The following is a 21948-nucleotide window of genomic DNA, read 5'->3' on the forward strand; positions in this document are numbered from 1 at the left end:
TGCTGTTAAAGTACAGTAATCATGCAACTTCAAACCTTCATCATGATGTTCTAGAGAGACTTTATGACTTCGGCTTTCTACGGAGACCAGACCTCCAGTCTTAGGCGCAACCAGATGCTGGTGACTGGGAGAGGGGACACGTATCGTGTGGAGTCCCGCCCCCATCTAGGCTACTCAGACCACATCTCTGTTATTTTACTGTAATTCCATCATACAGACCACTCGTCATTTGCTTAAAACCGGTTCTGAAGTAGGTGAAAACCTGGCCAGCAAGAGCCACCTCTGCTCTTTCAGGACTGTTTTGAGTGCACTGACTGGAACATATTCAGGGAGGGTGCAACCAATGGTGATTCCGTCAACTTGAAAAAGTAAATGGCAACAGTGACCAGCTACATCGGCAAGTGCATTGATGACGTGACTGTCTCCAAGAACATCAGCACATGCTCCAACCAAAAGCCATGGATGACTGCAAAGGTGTGTGCACTGCTGAAAAATAGAGACCCTGCCTACAGAGCAGGGGACCAGACAGCCAAGACAGCAAGGGGCCAAACAGTCCCAAGCCATCAGACAGGCAAAGCTCACTCACTCACTCACTCACTCACTCACTCACACTCCCAGAGAATCCACAGCCACTTCTTGGAAAGTGGAGATACCAAGCACATGTGGCAAGGCATCCAGGGGATCACAAACTACACCTGCCTGTGACAGTAACACCTCTCTATTAGATGTAATGAACAACTTCTGCACTTGGTTTGAGGCACAGAACAGCGTAATGTCTAGGAAGACCATCCCTCCCCCATAACCAGGTACTCTGTCTAACCACGGCTAATGTGAGAAGAATTCTAAGTAGACTTCAGTTCAGCATTCAACACAATCATCCCTTCAATATCTGTCTGAGAAGTTGAGCCTGCTGGGCCCGAACACCTCCCTCTGCAACTGGACCTCTGTCAATAGAAAACAGCTCAAAATCGGAAATAGCATCCCTGTTTTACAGTAGGTACCTGCATCCAGCAGAATCTTTTTTTTTCTTACATATACATTCCAGCGCTGAGATATACCACAAACCTGATGGGATGCTGGAGCAGGGTTAGCCCATGATACAGAGAGGTTTAAGGGTAACAATGGCAGCTAGGCAGTGCTGGGGTTTGAAATGACAACCTTCTCATCAGTAACCAAGAGCCATAACCATTACTGCCCATGATAACTATGAATCACCTGCAAATTGTGTGCTATTGTTGCTCAACATGAGTTTCTTTTTATGTCAAATGTCTAAACCCATTGATTTTGAGCTCCACATATCAGATATTGAATAGTGAATATGAGCAGTTAGGTACATAAAAAATGTGTTATATCACATTCTTTTTACCTTACATTTATTATATTTATAATCTCATCAGTCATGCAGATGAAACAGTACAAGAGCTTTGTTGGTTGTTTGTTGGTGGTAATTTTTCTATTTGCATATTCGGCTGCTGTAATGATTTAATGGTATGCAAAGAATGATTTAGTGAAATCCAAGGCAGTGATTGATCCAAAAAAATCCAATAGTCATTCAGTTCAATTCAAATACATCACTCTAGAGGTCACATGCAAGAAAGTAATAGAAAGCCAGACAATAAGTTAACAGTCCAAATAAATATTCTTTGTTATTCCGCTAGGGGGCAAAAAGAAGCATTAAATATATTATGTACGCATATAATATATCCCCAATCTCTAATTAATTCCAAGTCATTGTTGTATCTGTGAATATGCATGTGAAAAATTATTTTTCATAATATTTATTTTTGCATGTTTATCACACTTCAGATTGTATCCAGAAAATGTTAATAATGCACAAAGATTATCAGAGTAAATACAAAATGCAGCCTTTAAAGGATGATTTCATTCATTAAGCAAAAAAGCTTTCTAAACCTGCCTGGCCCTATGTGTAAAAGTAAATACCCTAATTCTAATAAGTGGTTGTGCCAATGATTCTATCAATTATGGCATGTCTTCCAAATTAGATTAGATTAGATTAGATTAGATTAGATTAAACTTTATTGTCATAGTGAAAGGTACATCTATACATAAGTGCATAGATGGCTTATTTACAAGTGGCAGTGTAATAAATAAGGGTGTGAGGTTATACAGAATGTGTAGTAATATGTACATATAACCGAATAAGGGTATATATAGTGTGGTTTTTATATAAGTATGATACGGTATGAAGTGGTATGACAGATATAGCTGTAAAAAAGGAATGTCATTATGAATATATACAAATTCAGCTCCTGATAATCTCTCTACCACCACCATGTTTGACTGTTGGTATGATGTAATTTTTATGAGCTGCTATGTTAGTTTTACATCAAATTTAACAGTCCCAGTTTGCCCAGTCTCTTTCTTATTGTTGAATCATGAACACTAACATTAATTTAGGCAAGGTAGGCCTGCAGTTCTTTAGATGTTGTTCTAGGTTATTTTTTGAGCTCCTGGATGAGCTCTCATTTCACTCTTGCTTTACTTGGTCAGACAGGTTCTATAGAACTGATTTTTTGATTCAACAGGTATTATCTTTAAGTAATGTTAAAATTAGTTTAATAATATCAATCATTCAAGTGTAACAAATTTGCAAAAAAAAAACTTGGGAATTGGGCAAATACTTTTTCACAACACTGTACAACATTGTAGCGATTTTGGCTCACGAAGCAGGGTAAATATTTATAAGTAACTATAACGTGTTATAGTGACTTCTAAATATTTTAACCTAAGTTGAAATTAACGGTACTGGAATTAACGTTACGCTTATTTGGTCTGTTCGTCCGGCGAACAGGCCGTGTAACCTTTATTAATTCTATGAAGGCGGTATCTTCCCGGTCAAGAAAGATTCGCTTTCCTTTTACTGTATACTGTAATTTAAATTAAATTAACTCAATAGAGCAGACCAGATATTGCCGGTACCTTCATTTGTGAGCGATACTCAGAGACATTCACTTATTTGGCACAAAAATATGGCATTTAATGAATGAGACAAACACAACATAAACTAACTACACAAACAAACAAAAGAAATAGGGAAAACAAAGATTAAAATGAAATAAAACAAAAGAAATTAAAATTGGGGAAAGGGAGGAAGAGACTGGAAAGAAGAAATTAGAGAAAGGAAGGAAAGGAATGGCAAGCTTAAACTTCAAAATTAATCACACCCTAACTGGGAAATCGTCACAGAAACTTAAATTCACCTTAAGATTCAATGAAAGATTCCTACTTAAAATTACGCATCTAAATTGATTGGTAAAGGAAACGGTTACTTGCATTGGCTTACTGCACAAGAGTCCGGATGCAACAGAGAAATCTCTGAAAAGTCAGTTAGGGTGGGGTCAGACGTTCTTCCAAGTTCTCCTGAAGCTCAGAGCAGTTGTCGTTCTTGGAAGTGAAGCTTGCTGGAACTTCTTTGAAGGAAGATGGAGTCATCTCCAAGCTGTTCCGAAAGTCTGACCACTGATTAGTGGTGTTTGTGACAATTTAATGGTCGCGAACTCCACCCATCTTTGGGGAGATAGCCAATGCTATGGCCTTAGATTTTGGAGGGAAAAGCTCCCTTTGTTTCAGGTGTCTGTGGGTGTGGTTTAGCTATCAAACTTTTAGATGACTTTAAAGTTTGATCCAGGGTGTATTAAGACGGTATGGCGCCTTTTGTGCTCAAATAAAATACACCATTGTTTAAAAAACGAGTAACTGATAATTTTGTGGTTATTTGGATACTAAACATGAAGGGTAATGACGGTATAAATGCAGCGGTACATTATATACACAGATCAGTAATCGAAGGGTAACTGATGTTAATACGATATTGTGTTCTTATAAAGGCAAAGAAACAAAAAAATGAAACATAAAACAAGATGCACTTTCATTAGGGAAGTAAAAAGAAAACGATAGCTTCGTATACATTCTGACATCAGACCTTAAAGGGGCATACAGCATTAGAACAGGTATACATTAACATGCCATGATCAGTAATTAGAGTGTAACGGATGTTAAATACAATGTTGTTTTCTGACGCATGAATAAAATACACCCTTGTCAGGAAATTAAGGAGCGAATAATTTTAAGTCAGGCAAGCCTTAAAAGAAGAACACATTACAAAAAGGGTTATAAGACTGAGAAACTTAGAGTACCTTATCTTCTGGTTTTATTAGTAAAAGGAATGTCTCATTGCCGCATGGGGTTATCTGGTCTTTGTGTAGGCTCCAGACATTCTGGAGCCAGTTGTGGGTGTAACCCTCAATAAAATCGTAAAACTGAGTGGTCATCGGTTAATTGAGGAGTAGATGTTGAAATTTAGGGTGCCTGGGACATGAAATCTAAAATGACCGGTACCAGACGCTACAACATGAATGTATGTATTTTTGAAAAAGTTCTCAAAGTAATTTAACCGTGCCCACATTTCAGATTTTGTGTGTCCTCGTAATTTAATTATCCTCAATGTACAGTATATGCCTATATTATATCTAGTGGTTAGGATCCCTAGTTTTCATCCTGGCCTGGGTTTGACTCTGGGTATGGGTTTAACTTGGCTTTATGCCCTTAGGTAGCATGGATGAGTGTTCTAAGGCACTGGATTTAGGCTCCAGTCTCTTTTGAGGTGTGGGTTCATATACCACCACTGTCAGGGAGCCTTTTCAGTGACAGTGATGGCTGAAGTGTTTAAGGCTTTGGGTTGTTGCTTAGAAGATCAGGGTTCAAGCCCTAGCATCATCAAGTCATCAAAGCTGGTATAACAAGAATTCTGCTCTAATGTCATGTGTGGCAATAATAAAGGCATCTTCTTCTAATAATTATCTAATTATGTAATTATATTGAATAATTATGACAATTATTAAAAAAATAAATAATTGTCATAATTATATTGACAAAGTTGAAAGATGTCTGACAAAAATGTGGCAGAGTGCATGACATGATTAGCACTACCTAGGGCTCTATAGCTCTACAATCTGTAGTGGACTTTCAAAATAACTACTGATGTCTAATAAAAGATTAGTACAAATGACTGTAAAATGCTACAGCTATGTAATCAGGACATTTTAAAAATCTTATTGACAAGCAAGAGACCTTCCCTCTAATTTTTCAATATTTTAAACAACAATAAATATACAAATTCCACATAATTTACCGATTTACATGAGATAAGTTAACATAAGGCCAAATACTGTCTTGTTTATCAAATGTAATGTCTTTCTGCTCACTCTCCCACATTTATGGACAGAGCAGATTTATTAAATTTAGGGCCCTAGGGAAAACATAGGAATCCCACAAGTGTTTATCTTTATTCTCAGCTTATGTGTCCTGTCATGCCTAATATCTCCATGACCCATGACAAAAATGCTGCAATGCATGTCCAAGAGTACCTTATTGCTTTCATAATATGGTTAGTAAAATTACACAATAAGATGTTGTTTCTGTGCAATAGGATATTTATTTTAGTTGAAATACCAAATTAATATATGCAGCAATACATATATACAGTAAATGAGTCAATACATGTGAAATAAACTAATAATAAATTAATACTGAACTCACTGTTCAGCTGGCTCATTTTCACAAGAACTCTGCTTCTTTTTTTTTTTTACTTTGGGAATGTTTAGAATGGGGAAAGTATAGGGTTTGTGTAAGTGTTATGTGAATTATTTGGCAAAATATTTAAACATAAATTCCAAGTCAGTGACATCTCTATCTCTCACATGGTATACTGTAGACACAGGTGAGAATCCTCAAACATTACCTGCAGGTTTAACCTACCTCCTCTTCAGCCATAGCTGATACTTGACCATACTCCTACTGCCATAGTGCAATAACAGTAAATTAACATTAACAGTAGTTTTTTGACAGAGTAATAACAAAAAGACAATCACAGTTTTTACAGTTTTTCTCAATTGCTAAACACTAAACCCTATTGTCTGAACCAAATGCTCAGTTGCCTGAACCCACTAATTGAATCAATCACTCTTTTGGCAAAACCATAAGCACTTTTCACCTGTTTAGACACAACTTGCCAACACATTTTCATTGTGATGCTCCTGTGCTGCATAATGGTCAGCACAGGTGACAAAAGTCAAACACAATTAAAGCACAGGTGTCACCACTTGAACACAACTCAAAATTGATCACACTTGTGGCTAATAATGTGAGGGAACATATACAGCAAGCCAGTTCAGAGAGACCCTACAATGGATAGAAGTCTGAAGAGTTCGTGTGAGAGGAGGTCGAGGTGGTCAGCGAAGACAAAGAACAGTAATATCTGATGAAATCAGAGCTACTGTGATTGACCATGTTCTTGTTCATGGTATGAGCATGAGGGAGGCTGGACAAAGGGTACAACCAAGCATCAGTAGATTCACTGTGTCTAACATAATCCGAAGATTTAGAGAAGAGAACAGGTAATTACTACTGTTGTACTGTACCTTTTTTGACGTTTCAATACATCACTGTACCAATGTACTGTAGTATTGTAATGGAGGGTTGGTCTAACTGTTTGTAGGCCTAGTATTCCATGTATATTTTTTGTAACTCCATGTTCTCTTTTTGTAGAATTGAAAGACTGCCACATGGGGGTGGGAGGAAAGGTATGTTCTCCCCACACCAAGAGACCCTAATTGTTGATATGGTCCGTGAGAACAATGCCATTAAACTGAGTGAAATTCAGCAGGAGATCATTGAGGACCATGTAAATTTTGAGGGTATCAACAGTGTCCGCCTCTCTACTGTTGATCGTGTCCTCAAGCGCAACAGACTGCGCATGAAACAGCTATACAGAGATTCCAGAATGTAAAGGGTTGGCATCTATCCAGACACATTCAATGTTGATTAAGTAGTGATTTACTGTAGTGGCCTAAATCACTTTTTCCATATCACTCACAAAACTATATCTATTTCTACAGAGGGTTCTTCAACTGGATGCAATGGAAAGACCCCATGAATACGTGTACACCAAAATCTCACCAAAAGGAGAAGGAGAGGCCGTAATGTGATTGGCCATCGGGCCATTGTTCGTGTTCCTGGACAGCGTGGTGGCAATGTCAAATTATGTGCTACCATCAGCAATCATGGGGTTGTCCACCATCATGCCAACCTGGGGCCCTACAACACTCACCGGGTCCTCATTTTCCTCAATCGCATGCGAGATGCTCTGTTAGGGCAGCAGGATGAGCATCCCATCTATGTTGTTGTTTGGCACAAGGCCCTCCAGGTTAGAGTGGTTCAATATGAACCAAGGTTTTATCAATCTTTGCCTTCCACTGTACTCCCCTTTCCTAAACCCCATTGAGGAATTCTTCTCCTCATGGTGGTGGAAGGTATATGAACGCCAACCTTACACCAGGGTACATCTCCTGCAAGCCATGGGACTTGCCTGTGGTGACATAGGTGTGGAGGCATGCCAAGCCAGATACAGCATGCCAGGGGTTTTTTCCCCCGTTGCCTGGCCAGACAAAATGTGGTCTGTGATGTGGATGAAGTCCTGTGGCCTGACCCAGTACGGAGACATGATGCTGTGGCTGAGTAATGCATTTTTGTACTTTATTTTTACATGGGCTTACTGTACACAAGTGGCAAACGCATAAGATTTCTGTCTTGTCTTTTTGTACAAATGCTAAATGCTCAGGTTTTTTTTTGTTTTGCAACATGCATTTAGCCTACAGTGAACAATAAACATTTATTTCTCCAGCTTCATGTCCTGAGCATTGTGTTTTCTATTTTTCTATGTAGTGTTTAGTGACTGTTCCGTAGTGATTTTAATTTTGACTCAGGGCACGATTTGACAACATAGTTAAATTTTGAGCACAGATTGAACTGTTATGTGGTGAAAGTTTGGTTTTGCAAGGAGAGTCTGAGGTTTTATGAATGTTAAGTGAAAGAACCACACATCAAAACATACACACTATTAGGTTAAAAAAAATATATAAAAAAAACACACACACAATATATAGAAGAATATAAATAAAGATCTCAATGTTTCAGTTTTAATACAGTGGTGTGAAAAAGTGTTAGCCCCCTTCCTGATTTTTTTTTTTAGTTTGTCACACTTTAATGTTTCAGATCAAACTAATTTAAAGATTTTTAATTTAGATAACAAAAAGAACACAAGTAAACACAATATGCAGTTTTTAAATAAAAAGGTTTTTATTAGGGGAAAACAAAATCCAAACCTAAATGGCCCTGGGTGAAAAAGTGCTTGCCCCTAAACCTAATAAATGGTTGGGCCACCCTTAGCAGCAAGAACTACAATCAAGCATTTTTGATAACTTGCAATGAGTCTGCAGTTTCAGCACTGTAGAGGAATTTTGGTCCACTCATCTTTGCAGAATTGTTGTAATTCAGCCACATTAGAGGGTTTTTGAAAACAAACCACCTTTTTAAGGGCATGCCACAGCATCTCAATAAGATTCAGATCAGGACTTTGACTAGGCCACTCCAAAGTCTTCATTTTGTTTTTCTCCAGCCATTCTGAGGTGGACTTGCTGGTGTGTTTTAGATCATTGTCCTGCTGCAGAACCAAAGTTCGCTTCAGCTTGAGGTCACAGACAGATGGCCACACACTGTCCTTCAGGATTTTTTGGTAGACAGCAGAATTCATGGCTCCATTGATCACAGCAAATCTTCCAGTTCCTGAAGCAGTAAAACAGCTCCAGACTATCAGACTACCACCACCATATTTTACTGTTGGTATGATGATCTTTTTCTGAAATGCAGTGTTACTTTTATACAAGATTTAATGAGACACACACACCTTCCAAAGAGTATTTTCCCAAAAGTCTTGGGGATCATCAGGATGTTTCCTGGCAAATCTGAGACGAGTCTTTATGTTCTTTTTGCTTAGCGGAGGTTTTCATCTCGGTACTCTGCCATGCAGGCCATTTTTGCCAGTCATGAACACGGACCTTAACTGAGACAAGTGAGGCCTGCAATTCTTTGGATGTTGTTGTGGGGTCTTTTGTGACATCTTGGAGGAGTCATCACTGTGCCCTTGGGGTAATTTTGGTCATCCGGCCACTCCTGGGAAGGTTTGTCACTGTTCCATGTTTTCTCCATTTGTGGATAATGGCTCTCATTGTAGTTTGCTGGAGTCCCAAAGTTTTAGAAATGGATTTATAACATTTTTCAGACTGATAAATTTCAATTACTTTCTTTCTCATTTGTTCCTGAATTTCTTTGGATCTCAGCATGCCATGTAGCTTTGGAGGATCTTTTGGTCTACTTCACTTTGTCAGTCAGGTCTTATTTAAGTGATTACTTGATTGTGAACAGATGTGGCAGTAATCAGGCCTGGGTGTGGCTAGAGAAATTGAACTCAGGTGTGATAATCAGAGGGATAAACACTTTTTCACACAGGGTCATGTGGGTTTGGATTTTGTTTTTCCTTAATAATAAAAAAAAAACCTTCATTTAAAAACTGCATGTTGTGTTTACTTGTGTTATCTTTGACTAATATTTAAATTTGTTTGATGATCTGAAACATTAAAGTGTAACAAACAGTGTAAGCAAAATAAAAATAAAAATCAGGATGGGGCCAAAACTTTTTCACACCACTGTATAAGAAAGTCTGCACATTGTGTAAGTAAACAAAACAAGTTTACATTTACAAAAGGGGACCAATTCCCTTTTAAACCAGGGGTCCTGTGTTCAATAATGTGTCATTTTAACGCATATATCCAAAAACATCTCTGTTAAAGCATTTTAAATCTCTCTACCCACCTGTTACAACTACACCTGCAAACCCCCCTCCTGCCCGCCAGAGGATACCCTCGCACTTCCGGTTTACTTCCGGTCTGGCGGAAATAAATACAGCAGCCAGCCACGCTTTACATCTTTTCGGAATGTAGTTAGTTTGTTGTGTAGTGTGTTTGTATGTCGTTTATGCCTGTTGTGGTTTCTGTTTATGACCCTATTTGTTTGTTTATTTATTATTGTTTTTGCCTGCTTTGTTGAATAACTATTATTGAAGCATTTGTGTAAGTCTAGTCTTAGACTTACACAAATGTTCTAGTTATAGTGTGTCTTGTAAGAATATACACAATATGCTATCAACCACAAGTGTGAGAAATGTAAATAATGTTACATTTATTATGCATAAATTAACATGTTTATATTTGGTTTGTTTTTACATTGCTGGAAACTTGTAAACGTGCATGGCCAGTTTTGTAACTAACAACCTATATATGTGCAGTATACTGTATTTATATGTGTAGGTATAAGGATGATAATATGAATTGAACTATATTTACATCATATCACATCAGAAAAAAGATTATAACTACAATTAGGGATTGACTAGACTTTAATAAGTCATGTTCAAATAAGTTCTTTCAAAAGTATATAAAACGATCTACATTTCAGTGTAATAATTATACATAAAACTTCACAGGAATATTTACATAAACAAGTGGTCTTGCTCTGAAAAAAATCAGAGTATTTTAAAAGTAAACATTTCCCCTGAACTAGGAGGAAGAATAACTACATAAAAAATGACATTAATTAAGGTATTTATATATTAAATTTTTATAACAAAGTGCTGTGGGGATGGGACATTTCAAAATTCTGTACATATCAAGCTAGAATCTGTGTGGCTGGTATGGAGCATTTCATTAGTGTGCCTTGTTTCAGAGGTTGTATGCTGTCTAAGCCCACAGTTAGCCCTTTGGTTGCAGGTCTCCATATCCTCTCCACAGATGGAATCAGCCTCTGTCCTGGTTTCCTTCTGAGCAGTTATTGTACAGATAGTGTCCATCATGTCTGAGCTTACACCATCACTGAAATGAGTAATCAACCTGGTATCATCATTCTCTGTAGCAGCATGGGTAATATATTCGTCATCTGTGTCACTAGAGTCTGTGTGCCCTGCCAACTCCCTCTTTAGGCTCCGTGCGCTGTCCATATATCTCTGGCTCAGCTCTGCATCAGGTAAGTAGTTAGCGTGGATCTCTGCCAGCTTCATGTAAATTATGTACCTAGCCTTAAGACTCCCTCCATCTTCCAGAGCTGCTGCTAGGGCTAAGTGGTAATATCCCATGGCATCAAAAGCATCCTATGGAGTAAGCAAGTGTTTATCATTGTAAATGCATTGTACAGTAATACCATTTAATCAATTATGTGCACAAAATCAATAGCAGTGTCATCATTAGCTGCACATGCTTATCATATCATAGACACAGCCAAACTGCAGAATTATTGACATCCTTAAGCAATAGTAAATAGGCTATATATATATATATATATATATATATATATATATATATATATATACTATATATATATATATATATATATATATATGTGTGTGTGTGTGTGTGTGTGTGTGTGTGTGTGTGTGTGTTTATCAGATAAGTGACTTCAGTATGCATAATGTAACCTTAAACTGATAAAATATCTCAACATGGCTGGGTATAAACCTTTATCTTATGCAGGGTCAGATCAGCTAGTCTGCAGTAAACTTTAACATAGTATCTGGCCTCTTCCGCATGCTCCAGTACAGTGGGAGAGAGGGACAGAGCCTTCAAATAGTAATTCTCTGCCATCTCATACTGCTCCAGAGTGAAGTAGATTGAAGCCAGGCGATGGTAGGACACCCTCTCATTAAGGCATACACCTAAAACAGTAGTAAAGAGTACCATGCTTGTTTCATTGCAACTTTCATTTGAATGTTAGGGAACAATTACATCTTTTTTTTTCACAAAATTAAATATAACAAACAAAACCTAGAACACTATTTTCCATAAGGATTTTTGGACAGTTTACTGGCAGTAGGGGGCAGCATAATTCTGGTTTTAGAAAATAAAGTCGTGCAGCAACATCTTTTAGGAAAGGACTCATTTATGTGCTTATTTTCTTTTTTTTTTGCATACCAAAGCAAAATACTTTTCTGATATATCAGATTTATGTAGAATGTTAAGAGAGAAAATTTAAGGAAAAGGTTAGCTTTACTACCAGTTGAAGTGCTGATTGCCACTGCAAGTGTAGCATACTTCAGGGCCTCCTGGTGCTGACCTTCTATCAGCAGTAATTCAGAGAGCTTACACAAAAGCCTGAACTCTGAATGCACATCCTTGAGACATCTTGAAAATGGCAGAGCCCCGTCCTGCACACACAGTTAACTTTTTTCACTACCCAGGTAGGGTAAAAACAATCCAAACAAATTTATATATTTTAAAACCAAACATTACTGTAAGATTGTGGTAGCACATACTCTGAAAAATGAAATAGCAGCCAGTCGGTTTCTATTTCCTTTGAAAAATACATCTCCAGACTCTTCATAAATGTTCATAGCAAAGCATGGGTCATTTATCTTTAGGGCTGTCTTTACAGCTGCCTGCAGATGAATAAATATACAATGTTATGATTTAGATGATATATTTGTGTTTTATGGGAATACACAATTACATATTTTATACAAAAATGATATTAAAAATAGTAGAGAATGTCCAGTAGTGAATTAGCAGCACCACTACTTATCATTTATACCTCACCACTGCCTTTATCTCACCTGAAGGTACATGTCTGCCAGTTCATCCTCACAGATCAAGTAGTAGATTCGGCCCACCTGTAGCCATGTCTCTGACTCCTCCTGTTTCTTTCCTAAGTCAATGGAAATCCTTAGACTTTGCTTGGTGTAGTCCAGAGACTTCCGTGAAGACCTAAATATTTAAACATGTACCAAAAATAAACTAAATAAGTTTTTTCCAGCAGTAATATACTTTTTTTTAGTCAGAACATAGCAAAGAAGAAAACTGGTGGATATTAATTTATTTAATTGCATACTTTATATGGATCAAATTGTCTGACTTATTTACATTTTATGTAAGGTTTGGCATTAAACTAATTTTATAATTTGTTATTTATTTGTTAATTTATTATACAGAAGTTTTCAAGCTAATCGTTATATACTAACAATGTTGTATTTAATAACAATATACCAACATATATAGTAACAATTATGTTACTGCATTATTTAATTATATATAGGTATCCAGTATACATAAAAGCAAAAGATTTGCCCTGTTAATCAAAGGTGTACCAAATGTATTGATGTAAAATAATACTAGTAGCAATATATTGCATTAAATGAACCTTAGCCTTGTGTGGCTTACTTCTCAGTGTTCAGTGATAGGTAGAGATTACTTAGAACCTCCAGGTACTCTCCCTCCAGATGTTTATCCTTCAGTTCTCTGGAGAGCCCCACACAGTGCTCATAGTAAATTATGCATTGCCCATATAACATTAAATCAGCATATAGGCGACTGAGCACCTTTGCTACAACCATCTGACCTGTAATATAAAATATGATAAAAAAATAAGTTTTACTTGGTTAATAGATAATTTAGCATTTGATTTAGTTTGGGAAAATACAAAAAATTAGGAAATTCTAAAGACAGTAAAGTTGCTTCACTCACTGTGCAGGTTCTTGGCACTGATGGCAATCAGAAGACCCATCTCATAGCATAGCCTAACCTTTTGACTTTCTCCTCTATCTTTGTAGCTTCTACCAAGCCACAGCAATGTCTGAACATGCTCTTCATCTGAGGGGCTCTCAGAAAGAAAATGGAAAAGGTGCAAAGACCTGAGCAAGAAACATTCAGCCAGGGCTGGAGCCCCCACTGATAATGCAAGGCACCCCAGGTTCGCCAGAGCTAGAGCTTCGTTATGCTTGTTCCCATTTTCCTGTGAAATATTGAGAGCACAAAAAAAGTCCCTTGCTGCTTCTGTGACCTTCCCCTGTTTATGAAGACATAAAGCAAGTAGATTGTGGACCACGCCACACTTTGTTGGACTATTAGTTTTATACAGTGAGTTAAGGAGAGGTTCCAAAATAGACTGGGCTCTATCTGGTTCCTCTGTGAGCACTAAGAGCCAGGCCAGCAGCACTGATGCCTCAAAGCCCTCCTCCTCATTAATGCCACTCCCTGCCTGCACTGCTTTTTGGGCACAGAAAACTGCCCTATCCAAACTTCCATACTGCTGGTAGACACTGGCCAAACTCAGACAAAGATCTCTCTGGGTCTGCAGGTGTTCTCCAAAACTGGCTATAGACAATGCCTGCTGAAGGTAGACTACTATCTGGACTGGGAGCAGAGCAGAGCCATCCTTCCAACGAGGATTTAGTCTGACTGAGTTCTTCAAGAAAAGTTCAATCTTTTGAAAAGCATTTTCCAAAGAATGATCCTGACTTGAATCTAGACTGAGTGACGCTAAAGCAAGGTATGGCAGATACTTCTTGTGGTAGAGCCTGCATAGTATCCAGTTAAGGTCAACTGGCCCTATAGGCCTTTGTTCTTCTGCTGAGAGAGTGAGATTGAGAAACTGAAGTCTTTCCACAAAAGGCAAGGCCTCCTCAATCTTTCTGTTCTGCAAAAATAGACAGAGGATTATATAGCAAGTCCGTGCTTCAAGGTACTTATCATTATTAACAATAGCTTTACGTAGAATGGGCTTGAGCAGTTCAAACTCATCAAGAGAGCAAAAGTTATGCAGTGGGAGGCACAGTATAAGAGCACTTGCTTTCTCCAATGTATAAGGCAGTTTATCTGTCATCTTCTGCTTCAAATACACAGCTGTAAGGTTGGTGTACAGAGCAATCAACAGAGGTTTGTCATTAAAGCCCTCTACAGGGACATTCAATGCCTCCTCAAAGTAGACTCGTGCCTGAGAGTACTTGAGCTTTTTAGCACACAATCTGCCTAGAAGGAAGCAGGCTCGCCGATGGGCCCACATCATTCTGCCTTTCTTTGCTCCTTCCCGTAAGCTCTCCAGATGCAGGAGCACCTCATCCACTTGAATTCCACCAAAGACTGTGTCCAAGAAGGTGTAGGATATGTCATAAAATGCATGAAATGAGTCCTGGAAGTGGTCCAGGTTGAGAAGGATTAGGATGGGGTCAACAATCTCAGCTTCTTCAGTTTCCCAGATGCCTTCATCCATAAAGGGTGGATCTTCCTCATAGTCATCCATTTCTCGGAAAGTGTCCTCCAGGCTGATGGAGAAGGCTTCGTTGTCCCTGTCTAGACAACTCTGAGAAGCATAGAAGGAAGGTCGCGGGGAGGAGTGATAAGGTGGGGTGTCACTATGTTCCAATATAATGCTCTTTCTGGTATCTACAGGGGTTTTCTTTTCTGAGGATTATGCAAACATAATTTGTATTTTAAAATGACAGAATATAAGCAGATGTACACTTTTAGAAAGTTTTCATAAATCAAGGACAACAAGTTACCTTGCTTCGGTTGGTTTCGGATAAAGGTAAAATCTGAGTCATCCAATCTGTCTGCAATAAGTCAAATTCTTTTTAGCAAAGTTGCATTAAAATCAAAGCCATGTCCACTAAACAATGTCAAGCATGACCCAGACAGACACTTCTGTGTTTCCTACCTAATCTGTATACAGTGCTGATGTCAGTAAAAGAGAGTTTGTCCAATAGACCAGTCTGGCACTGCTCAGTCCAGGGGTTAAACTGCGAGAGAGCCACTCTTTCCTCCTCACTCAGAAAGACCAATTGTCCACTGCTACAAGAACCCAACAAAGGCAACATTATAGACCACATGACTCTCATACTGACAGCTTCATCACCTCATTGCATAACTGCCCTCCCCCTTCTAATAGCCAACAAGACAGAAACAGATTCTGGTAAGGTTAACTGAAAAATATGATTAATTTTATCATATATGTCAGATTTTTTTTTAGTCTGTAAAAAATTGATTCATCATGAATGTATGCTTTAATATTTATATATTTCTTACAGTGGCTTGACATCTTCAGGTCTCACGTGGGCCATGTGAACAAATCCTATCTGTCCACTAGAGAGGTGTCTCCCAATGAACGTATTCAGTGAGCTAATAAGGAAGCCTTCAACCTCTAACAGATCTCCTTGACTGAGGTGCAGTTCATCTTTAACCATTGGGTAATAGTCCACTACTGCTATGCAAATTCCTGTTACTGGAGGGAGAATTAAGAAAGCATTCTAAAATCAAATTTTGACAATATAAATCATTACATGATTTAATCATAGAATTAGATCTCACACACACCTATAGGTCGGCTTTGTGTTTGTCCTTTTGTGAATGAAAAGCCTCCTGCATTGCCATTGTACTTCCTAAGAAACCATCTTTAAAACACAATGGATTTATTTTGTTCAAAAGTTAGCTCAGTATTGACTTAATAAAAACCATAGCATGTCTAGGTGGGCATTGTCTGTCACTCACTGGTAAAAAGGGTATGGCAGAGGCTGCATTGCATGAACAGGCACTAGGCCATGCTGACCAGTAGACAGCAGTGTTCCCTCCCACATGGACTGTTGCCCAATATCCTTCATCATAACAAGGTCATTCTTCTTGTAGCCCAATTCATCTTCTTCTTCTATACACTGCTCACTGTTAACCCGAGCTTTTGCAAAGAATGAACCTACAAAAACGCACAACAGAACTTCACAATTTTCTTTGTCTTGTCTTTTTCCCATATTGCCTTTCTTTATTTCTTCTTAATTTGTCCTTTGGCTTTCACCATTTTATAATCCTTTTTCTGTCACCCAGCCTGTTTAGATGTGAAGCTGGGATAACAGTCCTTTACAGTAGGTTTGTTCCTAATTCTATTAAAAAATCAAACTTGCTTTTATCATGACATCAAATGGATCAGATGTATAAACAATCCCAAATGGCAAAGTGATTTCAGGAGACACAACAGAGCTATGTTTGCTCACATGTACACACAGCAGACCAATATATTGTGACTACAATCACGACACAAACAAATTACCTATCTCCCTGAAAACCTTGAGTGGTTCTTGTGTTTCAAAGTATTGTCCTTTAGAACTGTAAATATTAAATTAGAGTACAACAGTACTGATTGGTCTCTTACCTTCTTGAAGTAGTAGCCCCAGATAAAGAGTTGCTAGGTGTTCCTCATTTATTGTCACACAAATTTCCACATCACTGAGCAAAACAGGGTCCAGCCAGACAGACTGGTCACACAGGAAGTTCTCCAAACTCCTTGCAACATATCCTGGGAAACCAACAGCAAGATTGCATATTGTAGTTCATCAATGGTTCTGCATAGTAAATAATTATATTACAGTACATCTTGCTTGTGTGTTTATGCTTGTTCACCTAGAGCCAGGTATGTAGAGAACTTCCAGATTTCCTCCACTGTCTTAAAGGTAATAATAAAATGGTCTTTTTCAGCATGCACCGAAACCAAGCGTGCAGATAGATCCTGATGACCGAGAATCATTGGGAAAGATGTATTGTGAAAAAGTATAAACAACTATTCTCAATATGATTGGATTAAAGCAGATACTTTCAAAAGCTTACTTTAAAAAGCTGAATAACATCTTGGCTGTTGCTTTCTACAACCCTCAGCCTAGTGCGCAGTGCCTCTTGCAGCCTACTGTCTGGCTCCAAATTGGAACGCCTTCTCCCACTGAATAGCAGTATCACGTCTGGACCACATTGAAGTAAATAAAGCAGACATCAAATTCCCATTGTTTATTAGCAGAAATGTCTAAGAAAATGACTAAATTCCCCATTGTGGGATGAATAAAGGTATATCTTATCTTAGCATAGATGTCTAAACAAGTAATCCATGACAAAGAATAAATAAATGTAAATACATCATCTGCTTATAAGATTGTACAGTACATGTCCTACCTATAATGTTATGTCTTACCTCATTGTAGATGAAAACACAGGCCTACCTTTGACAGGATATGATTAGACAGAGTGAAGACATTAGGGTTATCTGAGAGAGCATTAGCTCTGACAGTTTGCTGAATCAGACCTGCTATTACTGTCCATTATAGAAGCTTTTCCACTCTGGTCTATATGGCAGGAAAAAGCTTGATTCAAATACCTGAAGAGAAGTGATCTCCTACAGCCAAGGAGACCGTGCTGAGAGCTTCCTTCCTCTTCCAGTAACTCTCACCACTGATACCCTCACCCTCCACCTCAGCCTCTGTTTCCACTTCCTCGTCTCCTGTGCCAAACGAAGGAAAAATTCCCTCAGGCCAAGAAAGAAATGTATTGCACTTACTGTAACTGCATAAGATCTCAGCAACTGTTCAGTGACTTGATAATCAACAAATGTATGTCAAAATCAAAAGCAATGTGTCTTCACACACGTGGACACTTCTTTTTTTCTAATCTTATCAGAGCAGGTTCTCTGTTATATACTGAGGAAGAGTTAACTTATTGTAGAAATATAGTGGCACTATACTTATCAGTATGTAAGGAAAGTTTATCCTGTAAACTCAGATGACAATGTTATATTGTGCAGCAATTAATAAATTAGTTCAACAAATTCCATTACATAAAAACAAATATTTTAAAATGAGATAAAACCTAACCTTGGTTATCTTACCAGAGGCCATGAAATCATTTCCTGGGAAAAGCTCATTGGCATAATAGGGCTCTTCCCATAACGTATTGATCTCAGGCGTTGAAATGTCTATGGAAAGGGCAGTGGAGGCTTTTGTCAGTGGTTAATGTATGTTAAATATGTGAAGTGAAGGGACCATTAAAAAAAAACACAGAAATTTAGAAGAAAGGGTGATTTCATAAAGCAGATTTATAGGCAGATACACCTATTTGACATTATATGCTGTAAAGATGGATGCACACTCTGGCCAGTCAGTTTAGGCACCAGTAATTTTCACTATATTCAATGCAATATTAACCTGCAAGGCAAATTTGTGCCATTCTGGGATACACAATTAATTAATGATTTGGAATCCCTTGTACTATATGGAAAAGCTATACTGATATGATCTATGAAATCACAATAATTATCCTGAATTTTGTTAATGCATGGGTAAAAACAAAACAAGTTTCAATAATAACACAAAGACCAAACATTTATGTTAGCACCTTTACAACACTATATAAATTTTAATCACAAGGCGGGAGCACAATATAAACATGAGAGTACATTTAGCTTAGGCAAAGGTCACACTGTAACATGCATTACCTTCATGGATTGGGCTATTACCCATATTTCATAGACCTGAACTGATGTTTGCTTGTGTATGTTCTATTTCATTCCAAAAATTTATGGGACCAACCTGAAAGCAAGAAGCAGTTTCTCAGACATGGAGCTGGACAGCAGCAGCATGCCATGATGCGGACAACAAACTCGCTTACTCCGTAGATAAATAGCTCCCAGAGAAGGAAAGATCCACTTAAACTGTGCTCTGTATTAGCCAGTGAATATCTAATTAAAAAGACTTCTGATCTATTCACTCTTTTCTTGTTGCCCTCAATCTTAGGTTCTTGGCATCCATCTTGAGCCTTTAGTATACATTCCAACTTGTTCTGCGCATCTAATTTCTCTCTCTCTCTCTCTTTCTCTCTCTCTCTCTCTCTCTCTCTCTCTCTCTCTCTCTCTCTTTCTCTCTCTCTCTCTCTCTGTCACTCTCTCTGGATGGCCTGCAAATGTAATGTACAAAGAGCGTGTTGCTGTTGGTATGCTGGTGTGGGTTGGTCAGTAGCTTTTTATGCTGGGGGGGGAGGGGGGGGGGGGGCTTCTCTAAAGTAAGTATTCAGGCCCTGGATGCCTGGCAAACACAAACAACAAAAGCACTGCCAAGCAGACAATGTCTTCATAAGACATTGCATATACAGTATCTCTGCATGTTTAACAAAATTTCTAATTGTTTTTCTCCCTTCTAATTGTCAGAATTTTTCCGGTCTGGATGACTATCTGACAGCTCCACATTGTCCACGTCAGGATGTCTGACTGAGCTATGGGCTCAGCAATCCTGATGCCAACAGACCCACATCATTTTCACCCAATTTCCTTTATAAACTTCCAGCAGGAAGGAATGAGAGGAACAAGCCAGCTCTCCAGCATCACCTTGTGGCTTTAGTGCACAATAGTGTTACCAGTGTTGAAAGATCCATTGCACAATGCATCTGTGTAAAACTACATAAAGTAATTCTATAAATATTATTCTTATACTGTCCTTTTTTAATTTGTATTTTTTCTATATAGTATTTTTGCTTTAGTGCTTTGACTCAGTTGCCTATCTATGGTCGCCTTTACTTGGGCTTTCTGCAGCCTTTTGCCCAGATGAACAATCCTCTCAATTCTGTTGTATTTATGTGAAAGTAGAGAATGATGACTTCAAATTAAATTTGTGTCTTATGAGACAAGCAAGTTGTAATCATATGACTATATAATAATAATCATTAAAATGTCTTTAACAACATCTAACATGGGCACATCTAACGTGTTTTATGGGCATAGTCTAAAAATAAACAATCAGAAGTATTTATTTGTCATTTGAAAATCATGATTATGTTTTATTAAACAAATTGTCTTAAAAGATCAAAAAGAAAATCAGAAATCATTTGTTACAGTGTGGATGTCTGTCACGGTCCATGAATAGAGAGGGAAAGCCTGTAATTTGAGAGTGGGGCAGGGGCACTAAGTTTAGAATATCCCCCATGCTAGCCAAAAAAAACCAGCAAACATGTTCAGAGAGACTAACAAATAAAAAAAACAAATGAACAAGAGACAGGGAAAAGGCAGGTTAGAGTGTGTAAACATAGATAATATTAGACTAAATAAAAATAACTGAGATAAAAGAGAAAATGAAAGTGTATCCTGTACTGCCATTTGAGACAAAAATGAAAAACAACACAATCTGAACACAACCTCATTGTGATTCAATTCAACCAAAACATGTGAATGTGGATTTAAAAAGACACTCACTCACACCAGCTCTGTGATAAGCCAACAGTTGTTACACTGTACCTCTGTCCTGCTGGTTTCTGTCGGTGTGTTTGTCCTTCATGGGAATGCCGATATGTTTTCAGCACAGGGAGCAAGGATTCTCCCCTCACCCACACAGTTCAAAAACTGAAACTCTCATTCATGGCTCTCTGAAAAGCCCCTGTAGATGAGTGTGTCTGTGTCCTTGTTACATGTATTTGAAGATTATACAGACTATACAGAGGAAGTATGTAAACTCCACCTCCTCTCTCTCTCTCTCTCTCTCTCTCTCTCTCTCTCTCTCTCTCTCTCTCTCTCTCTCTCTCTCTCTCTCTCTCTCACTCGTTCTCCTTCTGCCTCTATTAGTATTTTACTTAGTAACTCTGAGCACTGTGTGTGTGTGTTTTGCTCATGATAGTCCTGCTGAAGGGAAAAAACTAAATCAAACAACAAACTTGTCTAGAATAAAATCTTTTTCTCATTCCTTAATTATATTCCTATACAAAAATGGCAAAGTAATCCATCTGGTGTCAAAGTAATCCATCTGGTTTGACTTGTTCTCTGTGCACAATAACCAAAGCACCTTTGGAATGACACTCATACAATTTCTTATTACTTGCATTTTGAAGTCTCCTTATCTGTCCAGACCCACACCTTGCTATGTTAACATTCCAAAACTGCTTTAAATATTTTTGCTGTAGTCAATTTTTTCAATGATATTTAAAAAATATTAGACCCATTTCAAACAATAAGAATTGTGGCTTCCTGCTTGTGTTCCTAGAGTTACACCGGTTTTAAATCTGACCTCTGGCTGCAACATTCCTGAGCTTTATGACTCCATATCTCTGTAGAGTAGATAATAGACTGTGCCCTGACATTTCTGTAGTAATTTTTGTATTTTCCTGCTGGTTAAAAGTAAACCATAAAATACGTTATGTATTCTTGTTGTTTTTTGGTAAGCCATTAGAAACGCCCTCTTTAGCAGAGTGGACAAAATCATGTGACTGGCATGTCACTTGGCTTGAGAGATCACATGCATTCTCCTGCCCTGTTGAGAACTGTCCCAACTGTGAGGCCAAAATTCTCTCTCTCTCTCTCTCTCTCTCTCTCTCTCTCTCTCTCTCTCTCTCTCTCTCTCTCTCTCTCTCTCTCTCACACACACACAAACACAAACACACACACACACACACACACACACACACACACACACACACACACACACACACA

The 21948-nt window shown here is 38.1% G+C and overlaps 1 protein-coding gene across 9 annotated transcripts; it reads right to left on the minus strand.

Moving 5' to 3' along the window:
* Positions 1-10294: 10294 nt before the first annotated feature.
* Positions 10295-20957, minus strand: sh3tc2 (SH3 domain and tetratricopeptide repeats 2). 9 transcript variants are annotated; one of them, XM_047802450.1, is made up of 18 exons: positions 20764-20957; positions 18370-18456; positions 17863-17982; positions 17325-17452; positions 17121-17226; positions 16873-17016; positions 16221-16419; positions 16047-16123; positions 15759-15954; positions 15391-15524; positions 15236-15286; positions 13422-15137; positions 13119-13296; positions 12515-12665; positions 12218-12340; positions 11959-12109; positions 11424-11620; positions 10295-11059 (listed from the first exon to the last, which is right to left on the minus strand). In XM_047802450.1, exons 1-18 carry the CDS (start codon positions 20801-20803, stop codon positions 10565-10567), a joined length of 4293 nt encoding a protein of 1430 aa, XP_047658406.1. In that variant the 5' UTR covers positions 20804-20957; the 3' UTR covers positions 10295-10564. The 9 variants fall into 9 exon arrangements, with proteins under 9 accessions (XP_047658406.1, XP_026991528.2, XP_047658411.1 ...); XM_027135727.2 differs by having other exon boundaries at positions 17863-17985; XM_047802455.1 differs by having other exon boundaries at positions 20722-20950.
* Between the last annotated feature and the right edge of the window lie 991 nt (positions 20958-21948).

The sequence above is a fragment of the Tachysurus fulvidraco genome, chromosome 17 (genome assembly GCF_022655615.1).
Source record: "Tachysurus fulvidraco isolate hzauxx_2018 chromosome 17, HZAU_PFXX_2.0, whole genome shotgun sequence".
NCBI lineage: Eukaryota > Metazoa > Chordata > Actinopteri > Siluriformes > Bagridae > Tachysurus > Tachysurus fulvidraco.